We start from the raw sequence: 24,810 nt of genomic DNA, 5'->3' as shown, positions 1-24,810 counted from the left end.
ATAATCATTTATATGGGTAAAACATTTTCATACTGCATGATAAGAGAGTACTCCCGCCACAATCGTTGTAAACCAGCAGAGAGAAAAACAATGCTTTGGAAGACACCCACATTCTTTAAATGGTAATTGTGAAGGTACTGCCAACATCAAAATCATACTCTCTCAGTTCAGAATGAAATCTTGAGTACTGATATGTATTGTGTTTTTGTTTCTATAAAAAACATTAGTGTAAATGCAAGGTAAAATATGTATTGTATTAATGTAAAATCGGGCTTTAATCTTGTTTTTTACTACAGTTTAAAGGGTACTGAGATTCATGTAGTTGCCTTTGAGTGAGTGGGTTCTTTTTCTCACTTATTCAAAGCAAATGTCCCAGACGAGTCCTTGTCATGACCCATTTCCATTGTGAATGACACATTTATCTGCAGTGAAAGACATCTACTTTTTCTTGTGTCTCCCATTTATGAAGCATATTTCCTGTCTTATCTTTATTCATTTTAACATCAACGGAATACAAAAAAAATGTTGTATGCCACTGCATGGATGTGTGTTCTGGTATAAATCTCTGTCTTAATGAACATACTTAAAAGTGTTGGGAGAGCACAGCACAGACAGACTACTTGATTGTTAAAACCATCATGGAGCTGCATCTGATATGACCATTAAAAAATAACTGCAATTGAGATCACATTATTACTTCAGTGGAAAAGAAATAACTATTTATTCTGTCAAAATCATGGCTTTCAGTACTAGACACAGAAAAGTTATGTTCACTTTTATTCATTCTGTGACCTATAATAATAAGAGCAGTCATTTTTTATGTGAAGTATTAAACTATGAATTGCACTTTTCATTAGTTGAATTCTAGCTGTTCATATCACAGATTTGGTATTCTACTTGTATTCATCTTTCCCATTCAGAATTTCCAGTTGCAGTAAAATATTTTTTAATTTGCATGTGTTAAAAAAAATCATTTCATACTATCCCGAACTGTTTTAATTAAGAATATTGTTTTCTGTAATTACTTACTTCCACACACAAATTACCTTTTCAGAAAATCAGACAAGGTTGTTTTACTGAAACACAACATTCTATATGTATAGGATAAACAAAGGGAAAACAAATTCAATTGCACAGTGCCTGGGATTTTAAATTGCTCACTAATATAATAGTATTAACCCTAAACTGACATGAAGGTTCCCTCTACAGTTACTGTCAGATGCAGAACCCCACAGGAAATAAGACAATATTGTGAAATCATGCTTATTTTTCCATTTTGTACTAATATAGTAGAATGTCATGTATTTTCTCTTGGAACCATCCACTCCCTTTAAACTGGCAGATTTGAACGCTTATGTTGAAGCGGCTTTAGTTGCAGTAAACTTTTGTATTAATATTTGTTCTTTTTTCAAAATAATAGATCATTTGAAAACAGAATCAGTTATGTTGATCTGATATGTGGTGAATGTCTAGTTCTGAAGAGAAGCATGATCACATCTGCCATGATGTTTTTTTTTTAATAATGCCCCAAAAGGTCACTTTTTCTTAACAGCCCTTAAATATCTAATTGACAAATTATGACATTTATAATCAAAATTAAGATATTGTATCTCTTTGGTTTGAGTTGGCCTTTGCCTTTACAGTATTTTGGAATACCAATAGGAAAGGCTTTTCGGCTTTTGCTGACTGTTACAGAACTCTGTTACACGGTGGTCAAATGTAATCAGTTTATTTGCTACACATGAGAACATCTCTCTTATGGCATTTAGTCTATGCCATTTCAAGGTGATATTGTACTGTACTTGTCATCTCAGGGAGCAGTTGATGGCTTTTCTCTGTTTCTCTGCTCCATTGAATAAATGTCGGGGATGTACAGTTTAAAGAAGACATATTAGGGAAAGGCAATAAGCTTATAATGCTATGAGCTCTGCATTATCTCACAGAAGAAAAAAGAAACCTTATAATACACTAGTTTTTGATCTGGATAATGCAATTATAGATCTGTCTTGCCACTTGTCAAGTTACAAATAAATTAATTGTACTCTGTTGTTAAAGTACAGATGCAGGGAATTACTTGACCCACCTCTGAATGGACTTATTTGAGATTCCTCTGTTCTCTCTTTCATCTTTATCTATCTATTTATTTATTTATTTATTTATTTATTTATTTTAGAAATGTAAGTAAGCAAGCACATTGTTATCTACATAAAAATGTCCTACAGAAATGCAATACATGGCTTGCAAACACAAGCCATTTCTCAAATATATCTATAGTATTACATTCAGCTCCAAAATAATTGGAGCTGAATGTACCAAGATCTTTAAAAATGCACCTAACTGATTAATATTCTTCCGACCAATCAATACCAATTGCACATTTTGTTACAGAAGATGGTTATGGTTGCATGTATTAGACTTAATTTTAATTTTACATAAGACTTGATGTTAAGTACAAGTAATGAAAATGCAGTTAAGCATTATGCTACTTGATGTTATTATTATAATATGAAAATCCCAATTTACAGGAATAGTTCCATTAATCCAATTCTTATTGGTTTATTTATTTAACCCACAATGCAAGATTAAAACAAAAAACACAGATCAATGGTAATACAAAATAAAAAGTTACTTTTTGGTATTGAACATATGTCACAGATATGGTGTAATTATATTCATAATTGTCTATAATAATGAAATGGACTGTATGGACACTATTATAATTTGTTCAGAAACCACAACTGGCGCAAAATATTTCTGCTGAATACTAGAGTTGATACTTATCGCAAACTGCAAGGCTTTCCTTACATGACTGTTATCATATACTGATAGCCAAGAAAGGGCTTAAGTGTGCTGTGCAGCTCTTTCACTAGTCAGCACAGCACTAAAAACATATTGAAATAGTCTGGTGTATGACATCATGCAACAACTCGTGCAGTTTTCTCACAGAGTTATTAAGTATGAAACCTTCCTGATTGCATCTGTCTGGTTAGGGCTTTCAAAGACACAGTTGTCAAGTGCTGATGCAGATGCAGGAAGTCGTTCATCCTATAATCGACAATAAAGGTATACAAAAATAACTGCTTACATGGACAGCACTACTGCTATTATGAAAATCTGCTACAGGATCTCTTGCAGTACAGTAAATCACAGTGAAAACCTGGGGGAATAGCATGTCAGTGTAAAATGTAAAAGTTAAAAGCTCATGGTAAAAGTTCAGGATTACCGTGTACATTAAAAATAATATGTGTGTGTAAAGGCTATGGATGTTTTATGAAATGTGATATTTTACACCTCATCAGCCCCCAGAGTGTTGTTTTTCATCGTATCTATGCACTTAGTTAATGCAACTTAACATGTTAAAATGAGAACAGTAATATAAATAAAATAGTTTATTATAATTGTTCGTTGTTGTTTTCTTCAATTTAATATATTTTTCAGTTTTACATAGTAGCACAGTTCCTTTAAGAATCCTGGGAACTATGAGAAAATCACTTGTAGAGCAGGTTGTATACACAGATTAAAATGAGAAATGTAAACATGTGATGACTACAGTAGGGAATCCTGTGCTTGCTTGGCTAAATGTTGTTTTTAAAACCCACTAATATGCATTCTGCCATTTTCAGTGTGACCAATATTTTTATTGGAACAGTATGCTGAATTAATGTATCAAATTTTAAATTAATATTGATTCTTAGACGTGGGGTATGTATATAACAAAAAGGCATATTGTGTTTTTACAACATTACCCTTTTCTCACCAAGTTACATTTCCATATACTCCTGAGATGATTTCAGCATAAGAACAAAAATAATGAGTTTTGGCCTAATTGATTTACTTCCAATTAATTGGGAAGACATAGAAATGAAACATATAATTGATTACTTATTAAAATTCAGATGTGATGTTTTGTAATGAGTCATTAAATACTTAAGTAAAGTAGCATGACATCTGATGTTTTTTGTTTGTGTGGTGGAACAGTAGCCAACATAGATACCCCGAATAGACAATCATTAGTTTTCTCATTTTCCAATTAACAGCTGTATGGGACTTGTGTTTGATATATACATTGTTATTCTACATTTCCTTTAGCTTGATTCAAATTCCTTTATTTAAAGTTTAGTATTAGCACATTAAAAAATATCCAACAACTGACATGCTGACAGGTGTTCTACATTCAATAAATTAATCATCATGTTTACGTATTAGGCTATATTATATTTCTCTATTTGTCTACTATATTTCTAACTTATAAGTATTACATTTAATCATAAATAAATAAAGGAACATTAATAAAAACAAGAACTAATTTCACTGAGTTATTTTACTCCCTCTCTCACAAGAGCACCCATATCATTAGTGGATTAAAGCTGAGTCAGCACTGATTAAAGCGACATCGCCAGAGAAGGGTTGAACACTTATTCAAATGGTTTTCCTTCAATGTTTAAAAAGTCAGATACATCCATTGTTGCAGCGTCTGAAATCCAAACCTTTAGAAATATCGAAAGGGCTAAATGGCTTTGAATGTGAACTTTACTTTCAGTCTCCTCGTGAAATGTATCAGACCATATCTCCACATCCCTTTTGAACAGAGTAACTAAGGTTTAATCTGCCTTTAGGTATTCATAGTAACTGCACACCAAATACATAATCGTGTCCAATATATCCCTGATAATTGATTGGGTGTAGATGGGTTTCCCCCTTAACAGCAACTCATGTAAAGTCAAACATACTATTATACAATTACATTCTTAAAGTATCTATGTACGAAATAAGTAAAAGATGGTCTAAGGCAGCCTAGATAAGTGAGGGCAAGTAGCACCACTCAGTGCTGAGTTTTTGTTAGGTAGGGCAGTTCAAAGGGTAATGCAACTTTTACTTTTTCCCTGGCAAGAGGAAAAATTGTGTTTGTCCAGGCCTGTCTGTTTATATATATTTGGTAAATTGGCTATTATATAGAAAGAACGCTTGAGTGAAGCAGTGAGTTAGGAGCAAAAAAACAGCTTTACTTTTGAAGTGGCCTAATTAGGCTATTAATCATAGAATAAAGATAAACTACTTTCTCTTGAGCTGCACAGAATTCTTAAAGATTTTCCAGAACAGGTAAAAAATAATGAGATTGAGTTTCAAGGCATACTTTATTAATTGTTCAATTATGTATGCTAGGATTTTTTTCAAACTGAAAGTGACATTTTATAATATAGACAGTATTTATCAAACACATTTACTGCTCACAGCATTGTATTATGATGTATTACTGATATGTTTTCTGTCCAATAACACTGTTTCAATGTATTTAAAAATGTACCTTTCTATTTAATCAAAGCTCTCCATGATTTCCTTTAAAAAACAAAAGTCAAATCTTCTCGTTTTTATTTTATTTTATTAATAACATGCCTGACAGTCATTGTTGTATGCTTTTGATCCTACTTCATTCACATATCTGATGTGTAATTAGGAATGTACATCCAAGTATAAAACATCTAGGTAGCTGTAGATTTGAGGTAGTTCTCATAAAGGAATTGTCATTTCTAGTGAAACTCTTTTGAATTGGATCACACATTGTATTTTTTGTTTGTTTCAAGCGTCCTGTGTGTACTTTTTTCTTGTTTTCTTTTTTGTGAAGCATAAATGAATCCCAAGGATATTAGATTTGTAATAAAGAGCACCCCCTGAACCTCCATCATATGTGAAATGGGAAACGATATGAAAGTAGGAAAACTGGAAGGTAATGTTATTTTGTATTGGAAGTATAGCACTATAATTGGTAATATAACCTGATAACACTGTCCTTTAAGGCTTACATAATGTTTCAGTGGAGGAAGAAATGCTCTAGGGTCTGGCATTTGTATTTTTCAGTCTTTGTTCTTCTACCCTTTCACTGCTATTCTCATGTAATCAGCCAGAGCAAAGACATGTAAATGACATTGCAGGTTTAATTGGAAGGCACTGCTATCTGCTCATTTGAGAGAGCTTGTTTGTTGTGGGAGCTGTTACCTTGTGGTTAAGATTACAGGCTATAGAGCAGTGGTTCCCAACCTTTTGAATGCCACGGCACACTTTGCTAAAACCAAAAACCAACCTCACGGCACACCAACATGAAAAAAAAACAGAGTTTACTAGGTATTGTCTTATCTGAATGGCAATGGGTTGCTGGAACTATTATCACACACACATGGTGTGTTAAAATATGTCAGTAGAAGAGTAATTAAAAGGGCAGATATGTGAAGTAAAAGGAGTGGCCTTTAGTGATATGGTAAAAAAGTAGACAGACATACTAAATAATTACTTAATACAAATAATTTATGTAGTGCAGGCAGTAAATAATTAAATAAAATTAAATCCCAGTAAATATAAATTAACAGCAAAATATGTTCAGTTCACAATATCTTATAACAAGTTAATTCAACTAAGTGGTTAAACGTAACCCCCGTGTGACCGCGTGGGTTTTCTCCGGGCACTCTGGTTTCTTCCCACCGTCCAAAGACATGCGGGTTAGGCTGATTGGTCTCTCTAAACTGCCGTGTGTGTGTGCTGCCCAGCGATGGACTGGTGTCCCGTCCTGGGTGTATTCCTGCCTTGCGCCCTGTGCCTGCCAGGATGGGCTCCAGCTTCCCCGCGACCCTCGCCAGGATAAGCGGTTCCGAAGATGGATGGATGGATGGATGGGTTAAATGTAAAAAAGGGAATTACAATTGTTGAAAAACAATAGCACATGGATCAAACATGCTATCCTCTCTGTTTTATTCTATTTTATGAAACCAAGGCATAACATATTATGTCAATTAGTTAGTATCCTGTTGAGTTATTCTGACTGTGTTTTGATTAAACGTTAAATAGATACAAATGGCATAATGATACTTTCTTACCGCATACGAAACACCATACAGTGGTTAGCTCCATGAAGTTATGGAAAAATGAAGCTAATATAACAAATGTTAAAACACGCTTATGTGATAACCAGGTATTACTTAGCAATTGCTTTTATAACAGATTATACATTTTATCTACAAAATAGTTAAAATGTTGGCATAGTAGTCAGAAGCTTTTAAATGAATCATGGTTCAAGGAACTGCTTAGAGACTGCAGATTGTCTCAAAAATGTATTGGGAGCAGCCTATCTGAAGGACAAAGTGTATCAGTTTAAATTGTCTCTGCCTCGTAACACTGTATTATTCCATCCCGAGACGTGGTTAGTGAGTGTACCCCATAAAAGGACAATACATTCAAGAATACAGACTTTAATGTCACATATACCCATTCCCAGGTGTGCCACAGTACTGTTCTGTGGGCTGGTCATATTTATTGAGTTTAGTGCGAGAGTCTTCAATATTAAGATTGTTCAGTCCCTAACGATATGTCACATATTGATCCGTAAACATAGCTTCAGCTGACTATCTGCATGTCAGCCTGCTGGTGGCTGCATACTTCATGATTTTGAAGGTAATCTTCCACGGATACATTGGCAGGGAATTGTCTTTCCTCATGTGTCAGTCCTTTATAAGCAATCCTTTCTGCCACAGAAGTCTGGTTCGCCAGTGCTGTTTAGAAATCAGATTTAGTCTTGGATATTTCATACTGACTCACAGTGACAGTGATACATGTACAGTATAACAGATGTACAGATACAGAGTGGAGTCACTGTAATGAAGTCCTCGAACCATTATACTCAGCATAAACTATAATAGGGTATTGCGCACAATGACATCCAATGAGATGTGTTCATTGTATGTATGGCAGCTACAGTAAGTATTATTATTATTTTTTTAAGTTACTGTGCCCCTTGGTAGCTTTAAAACAAATTGTGATGATCTGATATTATAATAGTTATATTTTTTTTATTTAGGTAACTCTTTTATAGTCTAGTAGATTTTATTTCAGTTTCACTCATTAGTAATAATTGAGGGGAAAAAGCAAATAGGTAGTTTTGGTATTTAGAAAACTAACAAAGACAAAAACCAAGAATAAGAACTCAAACATTTCACTAAATCTCTTCATATAATATTGTGTCATGTATATTATTAATAGTATCATTGTACTTACACCAATTGACATAACTTTTACATTTGATAATTTGTTACACTGTTAAGTTTTGTTTAGTTTTTTTGTACTTTTTGCTGATTTTTACATTTGTGTGCAAATGGGCCTTTAAATGCAAAGACCATTCAGCTTGCCAGCTCTGTTCTTTGTGTTCCACTTTGTTCGGATGTGTTTGGAAATGCACAATTGTTTTTTGCAGTTTCACTCTTTGATTACATTGTTTTTAGAAGCCAATAGATAGACATTAATGAACTGGCCTGTATCATGCATACTTTTGAATGTCACCTACAGATTCGCACTGAAAAACATTGAAGTGAGTGCTTTCATAATCACTAAAACAAATGAAATAATTTTCAAACATTTGTGTTGATCAATAACTAACTGTTCAAATATATGATATATATATATATATATATATATATATATATATATATATATATATATATATATATAAAGCATATATGGATCATACTGTTTAAGATTTAATGTTGACCTCAATATACAATGCATATGTAAAAGTACATGTATATGCAGTATTTTATGTTGGTTAAAATGTTAATGCAGATCAAACTGAAGCAAAAAGTCTGTCCTTTTACACCCACATCACAGTTTTAAAAGCAGAAGGTCAAAGTATTTTCAGTAGACAGAGTGCTTATAATGTATTAATTAATGTCGTTATATTTAATCTTGAAACAGATGTCGACAGGCATGTTGTGTTAGAGAGTAATTTTGTATTGTCTTGTATTTCTTTGCACAGTAAAAAAATGTATCTCCATATCTTAAAAGACAAGTATTTGACTTAATAAACAACTCTATGCTAGTTAAAGAAGCTATGCTACTACTTAGCTATGCTATGTAGGAGCAGTAAAGGAGTAGTTTAAGTAAGAGCAGGAAATATGGCAACAGTGACATCAGTAGTGAGAGCAGTGCATACACCTGTGTGTTTTCTGCAGTTTTGTTACACACTGCTGACTGTTTATAATGAAACCATTAAATACAAAAAGAATTATGGAAAGAATGTTATGAAATCATACATTTTGAGCAGTGGAGCATATTGCTTCCCAGTGTGCTGCATTCTTGCTGCTTTTTATCAGCCAGTAATTGAGTGGCTGAGTGTCTGTATGCCCACATCACTTTCCATCACTATTGGTAAATAAACTTGCTGAGCCCGAGATTGAGGCTGATTGTCAGCGTGTAAAGCACGGTGTTTGGTATGCATGAAAGACAAGTGCATAACCTTTTATCAGTCCAGTTTCATTACTGATTTTACTGATTGCACCAGCTTGAAAGAAGAAGGTCAGTATCCTTTTCACTTTTAATTTCTTATTCCTAACTAAAGATCTGAAACCCTTCTTTTATTAGCCTTAAATTGGCAATATAAAACAGAAACCCTTTGTACCAGGAAAATCTCTGAATTTCCAAAATGCCTCATTTCACGTAGAAACATTAACAACAAGGGTATTTAGAATCACTTTTTTTCATAGAAAGCAGTTTCTGTTTGTTGTTTTCTACTAACAAATACAAAAAAATAAACTTAAATCATAAATTATAAAACATTTTATCTGTTATTTTATCTATCATTCCAACATTCTATTTTTCTTTCATTTGTAATTCCACAGTGTGTTTTAAAAAGAATGACACTTCTTTTCTGACCTTTTAGTAACTATTGTTTATCAGTAAATAAGTCATGTTGCAAATCCCCCTCCCTTCCCCCACCACCAAAGGAAAAAAATAATAAAATATGCAGGCCTATATGAGATATAACGTCATTAGAGCAGAGCAGTCACCGAAGATCCACGGAGTGCACAATGCATGGAGTTTACCAAAGGAAGGAAACATATTTACTGTTTAAACTTAAAGCACTTGCAATTCTCGGCCACTCTCGCAGCTTTTCAATGAGGCTCCTCAAAACACCCCCTTTTTGTGGGAAGTGCAGATGGTGTTAGGAATACGAGAAGAGAACAGAGGAGCAGACAGAAGAGTGATTGGAGAGCGGTAGGATTTGGCAGGCAGGCTGGTGGGAGGGTCCTTTTGTGATGAAATGTTGCATAAATAATGCCAAAGGGGGTCTAAATTCACTGTTGCTATGGAGACCTTTGTGCCTGGCTGAACTCTTATTCTTTGCTGCTTGAAGGCAGTCACTACTGGGTTTGCACTTCCTCTAATGAGTACAAGAATTCCTTTAATAAGAAGCTGTAAATGGAAGGATGGTAAAGTGGCAGAAACTGGACTATTCTGTACATATGCCTTATCTGGAGTATGGTCCTTGTTCAGGTAAATCTTCATCTTCTTCTCAGGCAGTTGAGGGTGAAACAGGTGGTTTAATTTGCTAGAGGGAACGATTGTGGGATAGCACACTGTAGAATAGGCGCTATGTTTCTAACTTTGATCTCTCTTTTTTTTAATACCTTTTGTTGCCTGAGGATTAGCCTGTGCGAAACACTTAGAGACAGAAACTTGGAGAGCTTGTCACAAATATTTACACTGAACTGTCTTCTTTCTGGTCTGTACCTTACTTTTTACTTACTTTACTTTATGTACAAACAGTGTTAATGATTGTTTTATTTGTGTTTTTTGCTTCAGTAACATTTGCAATTTTGTTTATATACATATATGTGTGTGTGTGTGTTTGTTTGGGTGTATTCAGCTTTGTCTTGTAAAGCTTGACAAAATACTCTGAACTTATTCTCTGCACATTGTTTTCTTCTGAGTGTGTTTTGCGCCAAAAAGGGAGGGAAAGAGAGAGGTTGCGCGTCGAGTTGTATCAAATTATGTTTAAAATGGTCCTACTGTGAATAATGCAGCTGTGAGGCTCAGATCTTGAAGTGGATAATCTAAACTTCATCAGATACGCAGTCGCAGGGGGCTTGCACCTCTAATTTTCAAATAGATGACGATAGGGATCTGCTCATCGCCAAGTTTCAGAGTGTGGGAACCCGGAGGAGAGGTTTGTTTGGGGGCACGGTGGATGTGATTATTTCATTCTGTTCTTGAATTGCTTTCTGAAGAAATCAATAACCCCTGCAGTGCAATACGGTCCACATGGGCATAGATCAGTCTGATATTGATTTGTTTTAGACCTGCCTTAATTAAACCAAGTATCTTGTAAACTAATACCAAAGTAGAGAGCTGTTTGATTATTATTATTTTTTCTTTCTAATTTTAAATGAATCTGTCTGCATTATAGTCCACTGACATCGTGTAGTGATTTACAATTAGCCAGTTTTAACTCGATGTGTCTTGTTCCTTGTGTTTATAAATTGAAGATGCTCAATCATAACAATGCTTTATTGAGATAAAAGCATTATGGAGGTTTTAACATGCATGCTCCTATAATTCATCATCTGGTCCTCTACCCAAAGTGACATATGCTACATTTTGTGTTGAACTTTTATTTTATCACTGGCAAGCATTTTATTTTTAATTGGCCGATATTTTGCCATATCTCACTGAGCCTCAATATTAAATGTCTATCATCGCTGCAGGGTGTGAAATGTAGTTTCATGTTCCAGTTTATAGTAAGAATGTTTGGCTTTGCAGTTCCCACAATGCTAATTCCTAACCCTTACATGTCCTGTAACATTTACAGTCCATTTTAGGATATCTTTTAAAACTGTGTCTTTAAAAATAGTGTATTGGCATTGCTTGCCCTCGAAAAGCTTGTAATCAAAACATGTATTTCTCAATATTATATTTTTCCTGGGTTATGTCTGGTTTTGGGGGGTTGAATTGGTGTTATGGCTACTACTTTATGTCAGTGATGGACATTATTCACCAGTGGAGATCTGAAGTTCTTCAATTCTCTTCACAAAGTAACAGAAATATTTTTTAAATATGGTTACTTGTAAATTCAATTGAAAAATGCAGATTTCCAATACTATATGTTATCATATTGCCAACATTTGTTTTTTAGGCTGAGCATACATAGTTTTGAAACTTTGTAATGTGTTTATTTGAACTATGGATACAGCTTTGTGATCCAAGAAAGTGTTTTTTCAGCAGGAAAAGCTGTCAATATAGGATCAGAACCAAAGATTGAGGGTAATTGTTGCTCATTTAGTTTCTAATAGTCTGATAATCCAGAGACTTTGATTGTTTAAAGAATCCCCGTAGATCCACATAAACAGCATGCCATGCTATTGACAGCTGTCTAAGCCACTTTAATTCAAAATTTGTGTGTATTTTAAGTATGCAAATTTTGAAAAGTAAATGTGAAATTTGTTATCCTATAATGACTTTTAAGCTTAGGTTGCTCTGTTTATCTATTATTATCTATTGCCTTTTCTATAATTCACTATACACCAGTATGAAACCATTAATATAAAGGGATAGTGTGTAGAGGTATATGGATATATAGTATGGTTTTATCAGTCTGCATCATTTATTTGCACTCAGGGTTAGGCCAAATTGTAACTTACAAATAATGGAATACTATACATGTTATTATTATTTTTGAATCAGAATTCTATTCGAATCAGAGGTCAGTTTTTGAATAAGCTTAAGAGGTACAAACTTCGTGTGAAACCTGTATTGGTGAAATAGGTCTATAGTTCCATTAGACATTACAAGTAGTTTTAGTTACACATAATCACACCCTTCATTAGATACAATTGCCTTCATTCTTATTTAGTTTAGTAATTATTTTTCATTAAATTGAACACATGTATTATTGCTATCTTTTCAGAGATTGATAAATACTGCTGCAGCCAAAAAATCTGTAAAGACATGTTTTCTGAGTTAACTGAGTAAAGACGGTAAACTTTTGCCTGCTTCCCCTTGGATTTCTATGGAATGCCAGCCAAACTTGTACACATCCTGTCTTTAGTCAGTTCAATCAGCTGGAATCTTCAGGCTTTTTTCTATGCCTTTTGTTGATTATGTAATTTGAATAGTTTGCATTTAAATGTTATACATATGGAGCCGTTGATATGGTGTTTACAAGCTGAGCAATTAGTTGTAAGACTCAATATCCTTGCCAAGCAACAGGAACTGAATATAATTGTGTGGAGCAACTAAATATGATTGCCTGTATTCAATGTAAAGCAGTGTCATGTGTATTCTTTTGTGATGACCTGAAGAGTGTACATTTTCAACACTTGTCGATCTCTGCCAATTATAGTTTTACAGATTGTATACTTTTTTTCTTAAACTGACTGAACGTGAGACAGTAGGTGTTTACAGCTGTGCATATAATAAAAAGAAAAACTACTCTAACCCAAAACTGAATTTATGTTACTTAAGGTGAAATCTGCTTTCTAACCTTGAGAAACCATAACATTGAACATTTTGTTGTTGTCTCTGCTCTTGTTTAATGATTTATAAACATTTGCAAGGAACTAAATATGATTTTAATATTAGAATATCAGTTTATCTCCATGTTATCTGACAGCTGCAGGTGAGGGTTTTCCAAGCATGTGCACTGAAGGTCTGAGACAGAGTCTGTGCCTACTTTTCAGGAGCTGCAGTTTGAGAGATTGACTCGAGAACTTGAAGCTGAACGACAGATTGTTGCCAGCCAATTGGAGCGATGCAAGCTTGGATCTGAGACTGGCAGCATGAGCAGCATTAGGTATGTACTTCTCATTTATCAGCCTCTGCATGCTTCATAGGAATGTTAATTTAATAAACCAGTTTATTTAAATTCTGAAGTTCTCTCCCTTTTTTCACACACACACACACACACATACACACACACATACACACACACATATATATATATATATATATATATATATATATATATATATATATATATATATTCCTTGAGATCTGACTCCAATATTCACACTGATGCAAATATATTTGTTCATATGCTATTATGTGCTATCATTTCCCAACAGAAGAACACCAGCAAGTGAATTAGAACAATCTTACATTTTAGCACATACATGCAAAATCTACAAATCTCTTCACATGACTATACAGTTGCTTCTGTTTGAAAACTGTGAATGGTTACAACTATTTACATACATACATACATACATACATACATACATACATACATACATACATGCATACATAAGGCTGTTAAAAACTGTTATAATAATTGAGTTTGCTTTCCATTTTTATAGAAATGCAGGGTCAAGTTTAATGTGTTTTCTTTAGTTTTGATTAATTGTTAATGTAATAGTTATTTTGGTTAATTTGTATGCTGATGAATGTAATACTTTGAGTCCATTACAAGTAATTTGTTTGTAATGAATGAGTTTGTTTGTTTTGTTGTAATAATACACAAAGCTGTGATAAACATGTACGAAAAAGTGAATTTAGCAAGACTTCCCTGGATTTAAATTACCATCTCTGGCAACCCTGAGTGCCTGGGTACACAGCCTAACAAACCACAGGATAGCTTTCAAATGAATTCAGAATAAAATAAAAACACATCCATAACTTTAATTCTCTAAATCAACCATTTGAAAGTTACAGCAGAATAAGTTTGTTCTCCTCAGGAATATCCTTGCAACAGTTTTGTTCTCTCTCTAATGCTGACATTTGTAGTACCAGTGGAGCAGAAGTTTGTCTTCTCTACTCGGAGCAGGCTGCTCTGGGGTGCACCTGAGGTTACACAGGATGCTTTCCACATGACAGGAGCAGGTCTTGCACCGCTTTAGTGGGGCAGGAATTAAGTGCTTGAGAAAGCAGCACCTGGGTCCAGACTCGTGCGCCCCTAGCTAAACTCTTCTAAAAATATCTCTGCTACCCAAAGAATAAATACATCCCCATTGTTTTTGATTAAATTATTCAATGTATTATAAACTTGCTACTTAATACATACTGTTACACATTTGCAATACAGTACAATTGCACTCATGAGATTGTATCTAAGATGGAATAATGAGTTTATGGATATATGTTGATAAATCTATATGTGGTGTTTAGCTTGAAGAAATGCACAGACCTGTTTATATAAATGGCTAAACATTATTTTCATCATGCTGTCCACAAGCTAATAATAATTTCTAAACATACAAACTCAGACATTAAAGGTCAGGCTGAGAAAGAAAAATGTTTTCAGTATTTAAATATTTCAGCATGTTTTAATTACAACTGCAGTTAGTGCATGTCTTATTAAGTAAATTATTGTATATGTTGTAAATGAAATGTAACCATTCATTTTTACACTGTCACTAGCACAGGAGTGTGAGTGCACTCCCCTCCCCCCCTAAAAAAATAAACAAAAAGAAAAACCAAAAACAAGTAACAGACGCACTTTTTTCTACTTAATGATATTGTCTATCTACCTTGTGTTTGCAATCATTGTGATTTGAGCCTCAACAATCCTCAAGAGTATTGATTTCACACCATTTTAAAGAAGTCTCTTAAAACACCCAGTTTGTTCCCATAGCCATTGTTTAGAAAGCTGATTGGGTGGTATTGATTTGCCTTAGCTGCTGAGACAAAGTTCACATTACTTAATTAAGGAATTTATACTTTAAAATAAAATGAAACTTTAAATTTGAGATTGCAGAATATTTGTGAGGTTAACCTAGAAGATTAATATTTGACTTGCAATACAAAAAATTGTGAAACCAGACTTGAACATAGATTTGCTATGTGAAGCATCAGTTTACAGAACATGTATTTGTTTATCTCTTGCAAGTTATTCTAAAGTGGTTATTATTCTATTTATTGGTCTCTTGAGTCAGGCCCACTTCACAACAGAATCCATTGCAGTTGTCAATAACAAGCTCAGACCACTTTATTATTATACAATTCTTAGCAGACACCCTTATCCAAGGCAACTTACACTTGTTCCAATATATCATATCATTTTACCTACAATTACCCATTTATACAGCTGTGTTTTCACTGGAGCAGTCTAGGTACAGTACCTTTATCAAGGGTACAGCAGCACTGTTCCCCATATGGGATTGAACCCTCAACCCTGTGCGTATGAGTCCAGAGCCCTGATCACTACTACATTCATTTTGCATATTTTGATCAATAACAATTGCATTTGAAATACCCAGGGATGTGGTTTATTTTTCTTCCCTGTTTTAAAAAGACAATGTACTGTCATCTTTGCTTTTAATGCATATTCCTTATTAAGCCAAAAACTAAAATACATTTGAAGGACTTTGACTCTGCAAACTATTCATTTCAAAGGTAGGGATTATATGGACTAGCTATATCTTTCCTTCCAAGCAATTAATCTAATCCTATGAATACACCCAGACTGGATCCCTCTGTTGTGAAGAAGTCCTTTTAACTTTCTGATGCAGATTTTGTTGGTTTAAAAACAGTATCAGTTTACATTTAATTCCTAAGAAGTTGCATTTTTAAGATGCTGGGAAATCAATATTCTTTACATGTATTTTAGTTAATCTGCCCATTAAAAAAATAAAATAATAATAATAATAATAATAATAATAATAATAATAATAAAAAAAAAAACAAGGCTTTAGATCCCTGAGGCATATCATTCATGTCTGAAGAGGTTGCTGGGGAAAGTAAATTACTTTAAAACATGACTTATTACATTCTTTTCATATAATAAAACATTCATAGTAATTTGAAAGTCAGTCATGTTTGAGTGAGCATATAATTAGCTTTTGAAAACATGTTGGGCCCATATGATATACAAATGTGCTTGTGACATGTTAAGTGCGTATTTAAACCAAACCTTCAATTCATATAAATTATACAGAAACAGGCACTTAGATTGAAGTGTGAGAAATGTGTCATGGTTTATTTTAGATAAAATACACAAAACAATACTGGATTTTGCTGATCCCTAAAGCCAGGGGGTTGAGAAATGTCATTATGCCAAAAGCAAGCAGAAGGGTATTTATCTAAGCACAGGAAGTATTAAGAGTTCATTGTTACTGAGGTATTTTTAACTGTAGGTACATTAATTACTTTAACAGTTAATACCTCAAGAACAGAGCATTCAATCTGATACTAAGATCAGTTTAATGAAGAGATGCATTTAATTTAAAAGCTTTTGTAGTAGTAGTGATAGTAAATAATAATAATATCACTGTGTGTGTGTGTGTGTGTATTTTATTTTATTTTGTCACGGAAGTTAAGTAATTATTTTACTCTATTCAATAATGAATGTGGCATTTGTGCTGCATATTTATATATGTTTATATTTCTTTATAACCTTTCTGATCTTGACTCCCGGTTTCCACAAATAAAAATATCAACCATATAAAAACCAACCACAGGAATCGCCACAATCATCTTGAAGTGCCTTTCAGCACCAATGGCTGATCCTACAAATCCATTTTAACAGTCTGTCTTGTCCTTCTGCTTGCTTACCTGACTGCAGACATGAGAACGCTGGGCAGAAGGCTGTCACAGATCACAGGAAGGCATGTTACCTTGTGTCATCTGCAAGTTGCTTATCTCAGTGACAGGAGACTCAACATACTGCTTTGAGATCCTACCAGTGAAATGAATCACTCATCTAACCTGCTTTTCAGGAGCTGCATAGTCAACAAGAATCTTTCAAACGGCACATACGATATCCTGCACAATAAATAGCTCACCTAGTTGTTGGCGAATCCCCACACGCATGTCAGCCTCCTGGCCTTCCTTGGGTTAGTGTTCAGAGTTTATATAATTAACACTGTAGTTATAACACACAGTGCTGACATGTGATAAATACAAACAGCAATAGTCTCTTTTGTGTGTATAAATACATAATTCAGTCCATAAATCAACATGACATTAGTTGTGAATCTAGTCTGAGTCTAATTTGTATTTTATTGCAACGTGTCGACTGCTGTAGAAAAGTCTGATATGTGATATGTGCATTGTTACATTTTGCTCCTCTGAAGTTGCACCAGGTTTTTTTGCAGACAGTGTTTGATCTCTACTGGACCTTTTTGCTAACTCACGGCTAATTAGGCTATGCCTTCTGTTCTCCTGAGTGTAGCCTGTGTGATAATCCCTTTTTTGGACAACTGAAATATTAATACTTTATTTCTTTCCAGGCTTCCACAGTCATTAATTACAATCTGCAACACTATTCAGGATGACTGACCAACCTTTAAAATCCTCTCGTTCAAAATATCAAGTCATATTACGTGAACACTCTGTGTAATGCAGCACAGTTCTCCAGTCTATGATGCATATCATGCAAAATGTCCAGATTTTGGTTAATCATCATTTTGAATTTAAATATTTGAGAAATAATGATAGGATTATATAAAGACTAAAAGTTATTTATGTACAAATCACACTAATTAGAAAATATCTAACTGGTAAACCACATATTCAGATAAAGAAGGAATACATCACATGTTAATGGTATGAATAATTGAGGTAGTCACAGTGCAGAGTACCACTTTTGCTTTATTGAAGCTTGTATCAACTGAGGTTGGGAGGGGGGTGTTTCGTCTGAGCTGCATACATTCCCTTTTCAACCCTTCATGTGGTAGTTTACCCCTTATTCTTGTAGACCATATATATATAATCTATATATCTATTGTGGTTAGGTGCAAAGTGCAGTACAGGAAGGACGGTTCTTCAGGGCACAACTTCTCAGAAGCCAATACCCAGAATTAGGGTTTTTAACTGTACTTTGTAGTTTTTATAGATTAAAATGATGGACACCTAAAAGACTACAGGTCCCAGGCTACAGCTTGCCCCTGCACAGGCTAGTCACTCAACAGGATAATGACAAACACTTCTGTATATAAGAACCCCATCTAAACATGTCTGGCTTTAATTTGGGGTGGGGAGGTTAGGGGGGATAAGTATCCTGTTTGTAATATTATAGTACTTCAAATAGATTTCCATGTTTTTCTGTCTTTATTTCTAAACCGGTAGCGTGAGAGACACCTTAATTCCCATTCAGTTACATCAGGGAGATTTTGAGTGATGGCTGTTCTGTATAAAAGTCAGCTATCGGTAATCACATGCATTTTCATCAGGGTTCCCCCCATCAATCCTTTATGGTTTGTTGGTAGAAAACCGTCCGGTTGCAGTCATTTAGGAGGAAAGACGTTTAATGTAGCATATCACTGGATTGTGTTTTAATAGCATTACTAATATCTGCTGATATAATACATATTTGTTATTGTACATCCAGTTCATGTTTATTTCAGGGGGATAAAGTCACGTGTAATGCTTTTATAGCTTTACAATAACAGCAGCAACAAAACACAATAAAACAAACATGTACAATGATTAACATGGTTTTCAAGCCGTCGGTCTCCGCAGGGAACAAACTCCTCATACTTTTCTATCACAGGTGGTCATGCTAGTGAAACTCTTAACCCAGGAGACAGACATGTCAGGATCTTAGGTAAAGGGTCTTGGGCTAATTTGTTTACAACAGAGCCGCAGTATGCCAAACCTACGGTGTCCTTCCAGAAACATCTGCTTGCACAGTTATTGTGTGAGGTCCAAAGATGGAATCCAAGTTACTCCCTGATGCTCCTCTTCCTAAATGCTATCTGTGGAGCCCAGCAAGAGCATATTAAAGAAAACCTGTCAGATAGTTTCTGCTGCCAGTGCAGTTTTTAAAATGCATTTTACATTCGTTGCACATATTGTATATCACACATGGGCTGGACTGATACACAGTTATTCAAATAAGTGTATTGATTTATTTTATTTTTTCAAAGGCAAAACTAGTGTGGTATATTTTACAGCTTGTGTTAAGTTACATATCTCATGACTTTAATGATTGTCCGTTGTGAGTTTCTGTTTAATAGCAAGCAAAGAAAATCAACAGTACTGCACCAATGCTGTAAAATGTATTTGATGTAGTTGCATGAGAAAGTTTTTTGTATTTTATTTTTTATTTTTACCAAGCAAACATTTCCCTGATGTCTATATAAATGCCGCAGGGTGTAATCATTGTAGACCAGGCCATAGCTAGTGTACAGCATGCAAAGACCAAGTTTTTTTTTCATGTAAATCATGTAAGGTTTCCTGTTATCAAGAGCCCTTTGACAGATTATTCAATTTCATTCAATATAAAGGCAGTATTAACAGTTTGACTTGCTAAACTAATTTTTAAAAGTTTGACATTTAAATGCTCATTACACTATGAATAACTGAGATCTCCTCTGTCAACAAAAAATTAAAAACATGAAAACATGTAATAATATTTGAGGTCTCCCTTTATAAATGCACTGTAAACTATGCAAATCCTAAACTCATGAGAATCCTTAATAAGTAGATTTTCCACTCTTTGTTTTGTTGGTAAAGGTTGAGATAAAAAATTGCAATATTGGTTAAATTATATATATATATATATATATATATATATATATATATATATATATATTTAAATTATCTTTGACAATTAAACTTCCAAACAGACAGACAAATAGGCAGTCTTAAAGACTGAGCATTTAAAAAAGAGATTACATCAGAGGATCAGACAGCTTCATCTGTATACTGTTAATCCACAATTCCTTAATTCTCCAGACTGTAATGTAAAATTCCTACTGAATGTAAATCTTGTGTACTTCCCTGAGTTTAATTTTACAGTGTTATTTTATTTTTAAGGATTTGATTAAACATTTAGCTTCAGCAATACCCAGAGGTGCAGCTGAAAGGTGTTATCTTAGAGAGAAAAAAGAAGTATGTCCCTTTTAGTATTTAATTACTTTTAGTATTTAGTTAGTTTTGTTTTGTTAGTAGAACAAATCCAATAAAAAATGTATAAATCTTGTATGAATTGAGCATCATCAACATTTTGAACTTATAAATTGCTTATGTTAGTCTTATACGTATGAAATAAAATCCCTATTAGAAGCATATTCCTCTGAGATATTTATTCTAATTGTACAAAAAGTTAATCATTAAAATTATGATTTAAAATTCCATGGAACAGGCTATCAAGAAGGAAAATATTATATTAATTAAAAATAGACATTAGAAAACAGCAGTGAAAACAAGGAATATGATGTTTGGACAAGGATTACTGGATAGATTTGTATTACACTTCCTTCTTGTGGAGAAGAATGCATCTCTCATCAGTTACTGTAAACTAGCATTGTAGTGCCAGTGGGTTCTTCAAGTATGATTAGAGGTGAATAAAGGGGTAGCAAGAGAATCGGTGGGGGAAAAAAACAAGCTGCAGTCTGACAAGCTACAATCTGTAATGAGTGCACAATCAGAAAAACATCCCTGTCAAATAAGAAACCTGGCACAACTAGAGCCGACTACATTAGAAAACTATCAATTTTTATTTTTGATTGGAGCCTAAAGTTTTCTATCTCTACTGACCACAATCAGTGTTGACGTTTTATTTACCCTTCTTCATTAAATACAATATAAAACAGACTTTGGTTTGTTTTTCTCTTTCATACTTTGTTAGCATGTATGCTGGGAGGGATTGTGAAATCCCCTCTATATTTATGTTTATTCTGAAAAGCTTTCAAAATTTACCCCAATTTCTTCTTGACAGAGCAAACAAAAGTACAAGCTATTTTTATAGAACAAATTTTTTTTCTTTTTTTATAAGTGTAATCTAAGTTTTACTACATTTGTTTATAAATCATTCAAGTCATTAATTTTACTTACATGTATACACACAATAAATTATGCTGCTGGTCTGTTTAGGGCTGATAAAATCCTGACTTAGATTTATATGAATGACAAAATAACCTTGAAAGGTTTAAAACACCTTAGTACAATACATAGAAGAAAATTAAATACACAACAATAGACTTTAAGAAGCTTAATGCAATGCAAATGCTATGCCAGCCTTGTTTTCTAGATGCATTTATTAATCTATTTATTAGTCTATATACTTATATAAATTGACACATCAAGAATCAGTGCCGAATGCTAATCATTTACTTCTGAGTGTGTATAAATTGAATTTTGTATGAAATTAAGGCTTTAATTGGCCTTTTTGAAACTTACGCGGTGTGCCGAGGACACCCTTATAAGAAAATATGACTCATATTATAGAATTAGCCCTGCAAGCATTGACAAGACTTATGTAGTGGCAAAACATTAGGTATAGTAAAGTTAATTGTAGGCCTCACAATACAAATATAATGGATGTGCTAATATTAAGTAAAGTTAATCTGGATTGTGACATTTCTGTCTCATTGTGATTAGAGTAATAATTTGTGATACGTGTGTCGAAAGCACAGGTATTTATACATAATGTCCAATTATTTACAATCAGAATGTGCATTCTGGCATGGAGGGAGACTTAGTGAAGCCATTGTATTAGGCTATCAGGCTGGAAAAGGCTCCAGTTCATTTACAAGTCCTGTATTGTTAGAAGCTAAAGGCATCCCTGGCCATGTCTTAGGCTTGATCTGTGGATCATTAGACAGGGCAGATGTCAGCACATGTTAAGCAGTGGTGGTCAGTGCACTCACAGTCTGTCAGGAGAACTAATGGGAGATGCATCCTGAGACTGACAGATAAATCACTTTATGGCTCTGCTTTTCTACTAACAAAGCATCAGCTGCATTCTAAATCACAATAGTAGATAGAATCTATAAGGTCTTTGCTATTGATCAAAACAGAGCAGAGGTTAAATAATACAGTCATTTATCTCATTGTATGGGAATTCTGCGCAATAAGACATTGAATACGGGCCTATTTAACAGTCCAAAGTTCTAAGTGTACCTGTCTCCTTTCTTAAGGGATACAATCACTACCAGTGCTCATGTATTCAATGATGTCGCCACGGCTACTCCTTTATGGTAGAGTATGCATGAAGACTTGAGTCTATTGATTTGGCAGCCTATCTATCATGCTGGAGGAACAACTGCTCCCCAAAAGACAAACTAATCTGAGGACCCCAGCTGAACTGTGTAGACCTGGACCAAGTCCTGCTGACTTAAGTGACCTGATTGCAGAAAGTGTTTGACTTGACAACCTTGGCTAATTCTCATTTGAGAATATGATGTTGCTACACTACACTCCTTAGATTCTTAAAAAAAAGTATACTCTAATAAAATAAGTGCCTCCTTAGTTCTTAGAAGGATTATCTTCTAATTATTGTAGAAAAGTCCTTCACAATCTAGACTCCAGGGATATCTGAGGGACATTAGGGATGGAAAAGAGGTCTATAGAACGGTCTGCAAAGATTTCACTTAGTGTGTAATATCAACATTATTATATCAATAGTCTCTTTTGGACTCAAACAAAAGTGTCTTGATTAATTTTCTGTCATCATGCACCCTGTTTTAGTGAATCAGTAGTCACTGTATGCGGCGTGTAACATTGAAAACACACTCTTACAAAATGTATTTCTTCTTTTTAGATCATCGCCTCACCTATTTAAAAATTCACCAGCTGCTACTGGTATCAGCCAAGTAGGAATAAGAAACATCAGAATTTTCTTCCACCTGATTGATCGTACAATTCAGTGTGTCATAGATGATGCACGGCGCATTATGCTTTTACTCTAAGCTTTTCAGAACTGAGATTCTTTTCATGATCTACCCTCCTTTGCAAACTGTAAACTACCTTCTTCACTTTTCCTTTCCACAGAAAATCAAAGAGGACTCAGATTGTGAGGTGGAGATATATAGCATGAATCACACATGTATAATCAAGCAAGAACAGAAATATTAATGTTTTTTTTTATGCTATCTTGCATGATGTAATCAATCCAAAAGGATATGCTGTGGTAGCATTATTCCCTGTTACTTTGTGTGATACAGCCTAGAGACAGTCAAAGGTAGTAGCCTCTTTGATGAAAAGGAAATTGTATCGATCAGTGACTCAAGGCTAGCCTCTTAGGGTTAAGTAGTGATAATGATGTGCAAACAAACACTGGAAGCTAAAGGCTTTACATTTTAAATCATCAATCAGTCACAGAAATGCACTGGTCATGGAAATCAGTTCATCTTGATGGTTGTCTACAGAAGCAGTTCAAATGCTTCTATTCTCGTTTTCATATATCTTATTTCTGCTTGCAATTCAACACATAGAATATGTTTAATGATTTTACTTACATTGTATGTCCACATATGACATGTGTTTGAAAAGACCAACCAATGTGTGCATAGTGTGAATAATTCTGTCTCTCCATAAATATATACATTACATTTCCCATAATATATTGGATACTGTTTTGTTTTTCTGGGACTATTTCTTTAGATTAAACAGAAAAGAAAAACAGGTACAGGTAATATGATCAGAACTACAGTGATTGAACTGACATCAAAGGGAGGTGACTGGACAACATAGGCCCACAGAATTCTCCTTCTCCTTACAAATAAATAAATAATAATCAAAGAAAGAAAGAAAGATGCAGAGATAGATAGTATTATTGCAGTGGCTGTGCAAAGAATGTCCAAGTGGATTTGTATCATTTTCATACTTTGTGACATTCTTCGCTATGAATAAAATCATGTTTGCACACTCCAATGGGCTTTTCTGAAATTACATATTTATTAATAGCATTTTTGAAGCAGGTCAGAAGCCTCTCTAGGCCTTGCAAACTCCTACCAGGAAAGAAAAGGATAATTATGTAATAATCATTAAAACAATGAGACAGTCGACATGCTAAGACCGACTTTAAGAAACAAGCAGACATAAGCCGTAGCTTATTAGTAATCAACCAAAAACAACATAGTAAATAAAGGTTGACTGTCACATCTCTTATAATCATTTTCCACTGCATGCGTTTATGACAGAATTAAAAATGAATTGGTCGGAGTACTTTCCCCTACATTACATCTCAGTCCAAAAAATAAATAAAAAATACAAGGCAAGGAAGACAACTCTGTTCAGCATGCAGCATGTGTGTATAGCTCCTGTGAATATTCTGCCCGTTTGGGGATTTATTTTTTGTCAGGAACTGTCACATCAGACCATTGGGTATGGCAA

General features: G+C 34.2%; 1 protein-coding gene across 4 annotated transcripts in view; it reads left to right on the top strand.

Moving 5' to 3' along the window:
• Positions 1-24,810, top strand: part of ctnnd2a (catenin (cadherin-associated protein), delta 2a) — a 315,486-nt gene that overhangs the window by 63,159 nt on the left and 227,517 nt on the right. For 3 of the 4 annotated variants that reach the window (XM_066721567.1, XM_066721557.1, XM_066721537.1), the window contains exon 2: positions 13,494-13,606. In XM_066721567.1, coding sequence (XP_066577664.1) covers positions 13,494-13,606 — 113 coding nt within the window. Of the gene's footprint in view, positions 1-10,106; positions 10,312-13,493; positions 13,607-24,810 lie in introns of those variants that run through there. The other variant, XM_066721547.1, reaches the window with a different exon arrangement.

Source organism: Amia ocellicauda, chromosome 2 (assembly GCF_036373705.1).
Source record: "Amia ocellicauda isolate fAmiCal2 chromosome 2, fAmiCal2.hap1, whole genome shotgun sequence".
In the NCBI taxonomy this organism is placed as follows: domain Eukaryota; kingdom Metazoa; phylum Chordata; class Actinopteri; order Amiiformes; family Amiidae; genus Amia; species Amia ocellicauda.
The sequence above is the reverse complement of the archived record's forward strand: the minus strand, read 5'-3'. Positions and strand labels throughout refer to the sequence as shown.